Here is a 9,893-nt window from a genome sequence, read left to right on the forward strand (position 1 = left end):
AAAGGTACCGCCAGGGCCAAGAAGATGCCAGCATGGTTAACGAGCAAAGTCAAGGAAGCTCTTAGAGGCAAAAAGTCTTCAGAAAATGGAAGTCTTGTCCGAATGAAGAAAATAAAAAAGAACACAAACTCTGGCAAAAGAAATGCAAGAAGACAATAAGGGATGCTAAAAAAGAATTTGAGGAGCACATTGCTAAGAACATAAAAACCAACAACAAAACATTCTATAAATACATTCAAAGCAGGAGACCATCTAGGGAGACAATTGGACCCTTGGATGATAAGGGAGTCAAAGGTGTACTAAAGAACGATAAGGAAATTGCAGAGAAGCTAAATGAATTCTTTGCAACTGTCTTCACAGTGGAAGATATAGGGCAGATCCCTGAACCTGAACTAACATTTGCAGGAAGGGATTCTGAGGAACTGAGACAAATAGTGGTAACGAGAGAGGAAGTTCTAAGCTTAATGGACAATATAAAAACTGACAAATCACCGGGCCCGGATGGCATCCACCCGAGAGTTCTCAAAGAACTCAAAGGTGAAATTGCTGATCTGCTAACTAAAATATGTAACTTGTCCCTCTCGTCCTCCTCCGTGCCTGAGGACTGGAAAGTGGCAAATGTAACGCCAATCTTCAAAAAGGGATCCAGAGGGGATCCTGGAAATTACAGGCCAGTTAGCTTAACTTCTGTCCCTGGAAAACTGGTAGAAAGTATTATTTCTACTGGTAGAAAGCTAGATTAACTAAGCACATAGAAGAACAAGCCTTGCTGAAGCAGAGCCAGCATGGCTTCTGCAAGGGAAAGTCCTGTCTCAGTAACCTATTAGAATTCTTTGAAAGTGTCAACAAGCATATAGATAGAGGTGATCCAGTGGACATAGTGTACTTAGACTTTCAAAAAGCGTTTGACAAGGTACCTCACCAAAGGCTTCTGAGGAAGCTTAGCAGTCATGGAACAAGAGGAGAGGTCCTCTTGTGGATAAGGAATTGGTTAAGAAGCAGAAAGCAGAGAGTAGGAATAAACGGACAGTTCTCCCAATGGAGGGCTGTAGAAAGTGGAGTCCCTCAAGGATCGGTATTGGGACCTGTACTTTTCAACTTGTTCATTAATGACCTAGAATTAGGAGTGAGCAGTGAAGTGGCCAAGTTTGCTGACGACACCAAATTGTTCAGGGTTGTTAAAACAAAAAGGGATTGCGAAGAGCTCCAAAAAGACCTCTCCAAACTGAGTGAATGGGCGGAAAAATGGCAAATGCAATTCAATATAAACAAGTGTAAAATTATGCATATTGGAGCAAAAAATCTTAATTTCACATATATGCTCATGGGGTCTGAACTGGCGGTGACCGACCAGGAGAGAGACCTCGGGGTTGTAGTGGACAGCACGATGAAAATGTCGACTCAGTGTGCGGCAGCTGTGAAAAAGGCAAATTCCATGTTAGGGATAATTAGGAAAGGTATTGAAAATAAAACAGCCGATATCATAATGCCGTTGTATAAATCTATGGTGCGGCCGCATTTGGAATACTGTGTACAGTTCTGGTCGCCTCATCTCAAAAAGGATATTATAGAGTTGGAAAAGGTTCAGAAGAGGGCAACCAGAATGATCAAGGGGATGGAGCGACTCCCTTACGAGGAAAGGTTGCAGCATTTGGGGCTTTTTAGTTTAGAGAAAAGGCGGGTCAGAGGAGACATGATAGAAGTGTATAAAATTATGCATGGCATTGAGAAAGTGGATAGAGAAAAGTTCTTCTCCCTCTCTCATAATACTAGAACTCGTGGACATTCAAAGAAGCTGAATGTTGGAAGATTCAGGACAGACAAAAGGAAGTACTTCTTTACTCAGCGCATAGTTAAACTATGGAATTTGCTCCCACAAGATGCAGTAATGGCCACCAGCTTGGATGGCTTTAAAAGAAGATTAGACAAATTCATGGAGGACAGGGCTATCAATGGCTACTAGCCATGATGGCTGTGCTGTGCCACCCTAGTCAGAGGCAGCATGCTTCTGAAAACCAGTTGCCGGAAGCCTCAGGAGGGGAGAGTGTTCTTGCACTCGGGTCCTGCTTGCGGGCTTCCCCCAGGCACCTGGTTGGCCACTGTGAGAACAGGATGCTGGACTAGATGGGCCACTGGCCTGATCCAGCAGGCTCTTCTTATGTTCTTATGTTCAGAGTACAGTATTCCCTTCAACAATAACAACAAATCCTTGAAAAAATGTTTTAATCTTTTAATTGGTAACTATAGATAGATAAACAGCCTGTTTGTAGGAAATGATGTTTCTACAATATTATAATAGCTGTATGTATTTTTGAAGACAAGCGGTGTAGAAATATGCACCTTAACCTTGAGAAAACATTTCTAAAGCTCTGGACATATCTGACAGCATGTGTAGGATTGCCATCTAGGCAGAAAAAAACCCTCTTTTGCAGGGTTGTACTGATGAGGCCCTGCAATACAGACTAAGGCTGCAATTCAGTTCCCACTTACCTTGGAGTAAGTCCCATTGAACCCAATGGAGCTCTGAGTAGACATGTATTGGATTCTAGCCTAACCCTATGTAGGAGGTCACATCCATACTATACATTCAAAGTACCTTTATAGCACTTTAACAGTCATGGTTTCCCCTAAATTATCCTGAGAGCTGAAGTTTACTCCTCACAGAGCTACAGTTCCCAGCACCCTTAGCAAACTACAGTTCCCAGGATTCGTTGGGGAGAGCCATGTGCTTTTATTTTATTTATTTTTATTTTATTACATTTTTAGACCGCCCTATAGCAATAAGCTCCCAGGGCGGTGCACAGCATAATAAAACAGGCTAAAATACAGGTGGATGTAAATACAATACACAATGAAACATAATTAAAATTTTCAAATTTAAATACAAATTTAAATGCATGGTGTGGAAAGTTTCTGGGGTAAAGGTGAGTTGGGTTCCATTTTCAGGATTTTACCCCACCTTTCTAATATACACTCAAGGTGGCTTACAATCAAAATAAAGTAATCCAGGATAATGCAAAATATCAGCATAACCACAGAGCAATCTAAAAAGGACAACAAAAACAAAAAGGCAGATGCAGCATAAAATACAGCTGAAACGAGATGGCATTCTGCAAAAATGAGCAGTGATGGACCCAGGTGACTCATCTCTGGTGCCACAGCTGACAGCAGAGGAACCTGGAGCAGAGTCTGAGAAGATGAACAAGATGGTCAAATCATGTAACCAGTGATTAATATTGCTCATCTTAAAGCCAAAGGGCTCATCACCTGAATGAATATATGGTCGGGGTGTAAGTGTGTGCGTGGCCATCTCAGTTTAAGGTGCCACAAGACTCTTTGTCCTTTTAACAATCCACTCGGCTGGAATGGAGACTCAACCTGTTTCTACAGAGAAGAAATGACAGAAAGTGCAGAAGAGGGATAGCCAATGTGGTGTCCTCCAGATATTGTGGGACTACACCTCCCATCATCCCTGACCATTGGCCATACCACTTGGGGCTGATGGGAGTTTTAGTCCAACAACATCTGGAGAGCCTTAGGTTCACCCACCCTGTCCTGTCCCCTACCAGAGGATCCATTGCCAACTCCTGCAGGCCCCTTTCTCTGTACATGTTATATGCATATGGGAGTTCTAATCCCCAACTTCTGGAGAACACAATGTTGGCTACTCCTGGTGTAGAATAGGAATAATAATACTTAACATTTATAAAGTGCCCTTTGCTTACATTACCTCAGCAACCTTAACAATACTTCTGTGAGGTAGGTCAATATTATTCTCATCCTCATGTTCCAGATCAGAGGCTGCTACAGAACACTGGCTTGATGACTGCCACGTCCTGAGTTCCCAGCTGAGGCGACAGTTCAGCCAGAAACTCTGCGGCCCATGGCTCACACACTTTCAGCCTGATCCTATGCATGTTTACTTGGAAGTAACTGCAATAAATTCAATGGGACTTGCTCTCAGGAAAGTGTGCATGGGACTGCAGCCTCAGATGGTATGTTACGCTAGTTCTCACGAAAGTTGATAACCTGTGAAGTTATCATCAGGATAAGACGTTATCCCAGAATCTTCTGTTTGGGAAAAAAAGATTTCCTTAAGACGGCATCAGGTATCTCAGAAAAGAAAGGACAGACACATTCATAACTGGCAGCACCAGGGAACACCACCAAATCATCTCACTGTCATGACAATGTTAGGGGAAGGGCCATAGCTCAATGGCAAAGCACATGTTGGCATGTAGAAGGTCCCAGGTTCAATCCCTAGCATAGCTGTGCAATTTTATTTATTTATTACATTTATATACCGCCCCATAGCCGAAGCTACAGCAATTTTAGAACTTACTGATGTCATTACTTTTCGCTTACTGACTTTCTAATCTTTCGTATTTTATTTTATTATAGTGCACACCGTTTTGGAAACTTTCAGCTGTGAAGCAGTTTATACAGCTGCAAATAAATATAATAAATAAAGCCCCCCTGTTAGAAGCCCGCCACAGCCACTGCCAGTCAGTGTAGACAAAACTGAGGTAGATGGACCAGATTTTTAAAAAACAAATCCTCATGAAAATTCTTCAGCATTTTAGTATGAATTTCTCCTGCTAAACACATTGTGGCCATCTGGTTCAGCATCAAGCAGATTCCTGGGTCCACAGGACTTCACAGATCATTTCTGGAACAAACATGACAAATGATCTGTTCCATGGCAATTTTGCAAGCAGTTTGGTGAGCTCATAGGTGGGCCATCAGGTGGGATAGATATCTAAACCATGCAACGTAGACACCAAAATACTGCATCACAACCATTATGACAACAGACCCTCTGCTGGTTTTTAGCCCAAAGGTGTGTGTGTTTAGGGAGAATTCAGTCATTGCTGGGAAGGGGGACAGTTCCCTCAGGGAGCAGGCAGATTCTGGGTCTCAGGAGAGGGAGGCAAATAGGATAGTCAGGACAGTGGCCACACAGAGCATGGGGAGGTTGGTGCTAGAGGCATGGGGGGCCCTAGAGATGCCCGTGTTGCAGAGATCTGTGCTGCAGCAGGAGTAGGTAACACGGAAGGGGTTGTTCCAGTAGCTGATATTGTCCGAGCTTCTGCATTTCTTTGCCGAGATGCAGCCCTTCTTGAAGATGGATTCATGAACTTTATAATCTGCAAACAACAAGTGGGCACAGAGTTGGGGTTGAGACAGAGCACAGAGGGGCGGAGTGTGTGTGTGTGTGGGGGGGTTGGGGGATGTACCAGGGCTGACATACCCTGGTGAAGATGTGCATGCATGGGCAGTGTGAGCTCATTACCAGAAATTTTGTGGTGAGAGGTGAGGCCTAATGGGGAATGAAATCATTGCACTACACCCAGAACATAAACACTGGTAGTCTAACCCCTGACGTTAAAGGGATTTAAGAACGTAAGAAGAGTCCTGCTGGATCAGGCCACAGGCCCATCTAGTCCAGCATCCTGTTTTTGCAGTGGCCAACCAGATGCCCCTATGGGAAGCCTGCAAGAGGGACCTGAGCGCAACAGCACTCTTTCCACTGGTGATTCCCAGCAACTAGCATTCAGAGGCACGCTGACCCCAACAGTGGATGTAGAACATAGCTATTGTGGTGAATAGCCTGGGGAGCCTGTGGCCCACCAGATGTTGTTGGTCTTCAACTCCCTTCAGCTCCAGCAGCTAGCACAGCCAATGGTCAGGAAGGGTGGGAGTTGTAGCCCAGCAACATTTTGAGGGCCACACAGGTTCCCCATCCCTGGTGTAAAATATCCCGCAGGGGGCCTTATCCCTGGGACAGAGGAACCAACCTGAATGCCCTCTTATCATGCTGCAATGTTCTCCTTCTTTGCAGGTCACCTGTGTCTCCGTGCAGGGTTGGTTAAAGCTGCAGCTGTAACATCGGAGCCCCGGTTTCTGTATTGTGACATTTTGGCCTCGGGCTAAGATGCATAAAGAGAGAGAATCACACCACTACATGCAGCCCAATCTCTGAGCACTGAGAGACTTCAGCAGTCTTAGTGCATACCCTCAGGTAAGGATGGAAGGATCTGTTAATTTCAGTTCTCTTGGTTTCTCATTTTTCCAGTTTTAAATTCAGTTTTCCACATTTCTGCAGAAATTTGCAAAAATTTTTTTTTTAAAAAATCCTCATGAAAATTCTTCAGCACTTTAGGATGAATTTCTCCTGCTTAAACACATTGTGGTATGTATGTAGTTTTGACTAATGTATACATTTGTGAAAGCAATTTCTGTTTGATTGGAGAAAGGCATTGCAAAATTCAGGTGAGTGCTAATTCTGAAGGATAGCTGTGCTTTGATTCTCAGATTGTTTTGGAAATCTGATAGATTCGGCTTCAAATGTGAACTGAATTGAATTTCTTCCCCATCCCTAGTTACTGTGGGAGTGGGAAGTGCAGTCAAAGAAGGTGCAGAGTGGAACCAGTAAGGGGTATGGCCTAGGGAGTGGGTATAAGGCTGGAGAGAGGGTATGACCTGGGCCGAGTCCAGAGGGGCAAATAGAGAAGCCTGGAGGGAGACGTTCTGCCCCAAGGCCTGAGGTCCCCCTCCTGTAATTTATAGAAATAAATAAATAGAATAACTATTATTGTTGTTATTATTATTTAGTAGTCGCTTTTCTCACAAAAGCAACCCAAACCGGCTTACAAATACCCCGCTTGGTTTCCTAAAAACATCCATCTGGCAACTGTAGGAAACAAGGGTAGATAGACAAACCTTTGTTCCGATCCGGGGACCCACCAGATCTCTTTTTAGCCCCTTTTAGGGATTTGTTTGAGTGCATATGAGCAAGTGAAGAGGCCTCACTGGAGCTGGGCCTGCAGGCACCACTCCCACCCTCTGTAGGTTTCTGCAGAGCCTGCACCAGGAAACCTGCGTTTGCCGAAGGTCCTGCCTGCATGATCTGGGATTCCCCATTTCTGTTACTGGACCGTTGTGCCCGGGAGGAGCCGAAGCTCTTGTCCTACATAAACTTGACTGCTTGGATGTCAGAGGTGGGGCCAATGGGAATGTCCTCGGCTGAACCCGACACACACACCCCATTCCTTTTCATCTGTGTGCAAATGAATGCTTGAACAAGATCCTTATGTTCTGAGAACTTCCTGCAGAAGTTAAATCCCATCCCTCGCCCTGAAGCCAGCCAGTTCTTTTGGATGTTATGGTATGACCTGTGGTCACAACATTGAACTAAACTTGAAACTCTTTCCTATCTGCATTCTTGTGACCCCATAATCTGGCTAGGCCTCGGTTTAAGTGTCTGTCCATCAAAGTCACTTCGCTTTTTTGAAGCTTTTCTCTCTCTCAAGGTGGAGGGCATGAGGTGGGGGGCAGCTAAGCACACATAGCTCTATGTGTGTCTGTATGCATGCCTGTGGCTGTACACACACACCACACATTTAAAACACCCCCCAAAGAATCCTGGGAACTGTAGTTTACCCTGCACAGAGATACAATTCCCAGCACCCTTAACAAACTACAGTCCCCAGGATTTTTTTGTGGGGCGGATGTGATTTAAAGATATTGTGTGCGCTCAACCAGGATCTCTATATACATGAGCTTGGCACATGCGTGACGGAGGCAAAACAGAGAGACAAGGGATTGCCTGTTGTGTGGTGTGTGTTTTTTAAACCATGCTGTTTAAAAAATTTCTCACCTCTGTGACTGGAGCTGCAAAAAAGAAGGGGGGGGGAACCTGAGGCTAGAGCTGAGCAACCCAGACTTTGTTTGCTTTCTGAAGGGGGAAAAAGCATGCTGTCGTTGATATTGCAGCAGCTTGATCTGAATGAGCCTTTAATATTTTCCCACCCTCCGCTTTTAAATGGTGTTTTGCAGGAAGGGAGCAGGGAGAGGGTTGTCTTGAGGGTCAATCTGAGCAGACAAGTACTGGCTACAGAGCCACATAGGGTGGCCATAGGACCTATTTTACCGTGCTCTCTTTGAAGGCATCTTCTCTTTATTTATTTATTTATTTTATTTATTCAGCTTATATCCCGCCCGACTAGCAAACAGCTCTCTGGGCGGCAAACATAGCAACATATACAATAATAAAATTACAAAGTTAGTATAACAAATATAAAAACACACCATCTAAAATAGAAATTACAGCATTTACATAAATAACTTAAATTAAAATGCCTCAGAGAAGAGAAAGGTTTTAACCTGGCGCCGAAAGGATAATAGTGTCGGCGCCAGGCGTACCTCCTCGGGGAGACTATTCCACAATTCGGGGGCCACCACTGAGAAGGCCCTAGATCTTGTTACTACCCTCCGGGCCTCCCTATGGGTCGGGACCCGGAGGAGGGCCTTCGTAGTAGACCGTAGTGTACGAGCCAGTTCGTAACGGGAGAGGCGTTCCTGCAGGTATCGTGGTCCCGCGCCGTATAAGGCTTTATAGGTTAAAACCAACACTTTGAATCTGGCCTGGTAGCATACTGGAAGCCAGTGCAAGCGAGCCAGAACAGGTGTTATATGCTCAGACCGCTTAGTTCTTTGCAAGACTGTCTAGTCCAAATCCAGTTTAAAGATACTTTTATACCTTTAACAGAGTCAAATGGGATTTTACCATTACCACCAATGCAAGCATGGCACAGCAGGGGTGGGGAACTTTTCATGGCTCGAGGGCCACATTATGTTCTGGGCAACCTTCTGGGGGCCACATGCCTGTAGTGGGCAGGGCCAGAGGCAAAAGCAGGTAGAACAATAAATGTGGATTTTTTTGTGCTCTTAACAATGTTGTAAGTTTCTTGGAGACCTTCAGGCAACAAGCTAACAACAACAACAACAATAATAAATGTCTATATCTTCCATCCAGGTAAACAAGAAGCATGATCAGAGTTCAAGTCAGGCAAAAACACACCAGGAGTGTGCAAAGGACGGCTGGTGAGGGGCTGTAGCTTGGGAAGAGCCCGGATGGCCAGACAGAGAGGGCTGAGGGGCACATGTGGACCCCAGAGCCTGAGGGTCCTCATCCCTAGTGTACAGGGTCACAGACTAAAAGATCTGCAGAGTTTGCAGTTCACAAACACTAGCTGGTAAGCAGCTTTCATGGCTACAATGGGGTTTGCAGGCCTGATCCAAATGAAATTTACCTTCCACCTTTTCTTACCTATTTGTAAGATGGACACCGAGACAAGCAGGGCAGCCGCAGCAACTGTCTTGGCCATACCTTGCGAGTTCTGAAATACCGCAGCTGAGGCAGCAGAAAACAGACCAGTTGAAAAAATGTCACCAGGGAGGGAGCTGCAAGGAAGAGCAGCCACAGATGTGTTGGAACAGGGACTGGAGCTGAATCATGACAACCCTATATATTGTTGCCGAAGGCGTCTGTCACAACAAGCCCGGTGCCTTCAAGCTGACAGTGGGTGGAGGTCATTTTGTTGTTCCTAACACACCCATCAGAGCCAGGTGTTGAATTCTGTAGTGGCCCCGTGCTTATGGAACGCCCTCCCTTGGGAAGCAGACCTCACATGGACCTATTTGGCTGGCTTTTTAAATGGGCCTTGAAGATTACTCCCCTCCCCCTTCATTTCATTGTGTAGCTGCTTTTTAAAGTTATTTTTTTGCATGCTCTGGATAGTTTTTCAAGTGCTGCTATCCTGCTGCACTATTTTAAGCTGCTTTTTAATTCACAACCTATGTAGTGATGAACTTGTGAAATTGCCACTGTTTGTCAGAGTTTCCGTGTTCTCATGTTTTGGGATGGATGGTGACTTATGGATGATGATGAATTTTTATAAGATTACTTATGGTTTAGTACAGCCTTCGCCAACATGGTGCCCTACAGATGGACTACAACTCCATGTGCTGGCTGGGAGTTTTATTTTATTTTATTTATTTATTAAATTTATTAGTCGCCCATCTGGCTGGTTGTCCGGCCACTCTGGGCG

The 9,893-nt window shown here is 44.8% G+C and overlaps 1 protein-coding gene across 1 annotated transcript; it reads right to left on the bottom strand.

Annotated features, from left to right (window-relative positions):
- Positions 1-2,304: 2,304 nt before the first annotated feature.
- LOC133382412 (lymphocyte antigen 6G6e-like) lies at positions 2,305-9,251 on the bottom strand. Its single transcript, XM_061622113.1, has 3 exons — positions 9,113-9,251; positions 5,799-5,930; positions 2,305-5,147 (listed from the first exon to the last, which is right to left on the bottom strand). Exons 1-3 carry the CDS (start codon positions 9,168-9,170, stop codon positions 4,918-4,920), a joined length of 420 nt encoding a protein of 139 aa, XP_061478097.1. The 5' UTR covers positions 9,171-9,251; the 3' UTR covers positions 2,305-4,917.
- Positions 9,252-9,893: the final 642 nt, after the last annotated feature.

The sequence above is a fragment of the Rhineura floridana genome, chromosome 3 (assembly GCF_030035675.1).
Source record: "Rhineura floridana isolate rRhiFlo1 chromosome 3, rRhiFlo1.hap2, whole genome shotgun sequence".
Taxonomy (NCBI): Eukaryota; Metazoa; Chordata; class Lepidosauria; order Squamata; family Rhineuridae; genus Rhineura; species Rhineura floridana.

What these genes read in the sequence shown, in the direction of transcription:
- LOC133382412 (XM_061622113.1), bottom strand. Translation starts at nt 9,170, where the DNA reads ATGGCCAAGACAGTTGCTGCGGCTGCCCTGCTTGTCTCGGTGTCCATC. An exon ending in GGTGTCCATCTTACAAATAG is followed by an intron (nt 5,931 to 9,112) that starts GTAAGAAAAGGT and finishes TATGCATCTTAG; the next exon opens with CCCGAGGCCAAAATGTCACA. An exon ending in CATGATAAGAGGGCATTCAG is followed by an intron (nt 5,148 to 5,798) that starts GTTGGTTCCTCT and finishes TGTTGTTTGCAG; the next exon opens with ATTATAAAGTTCATGAATCC.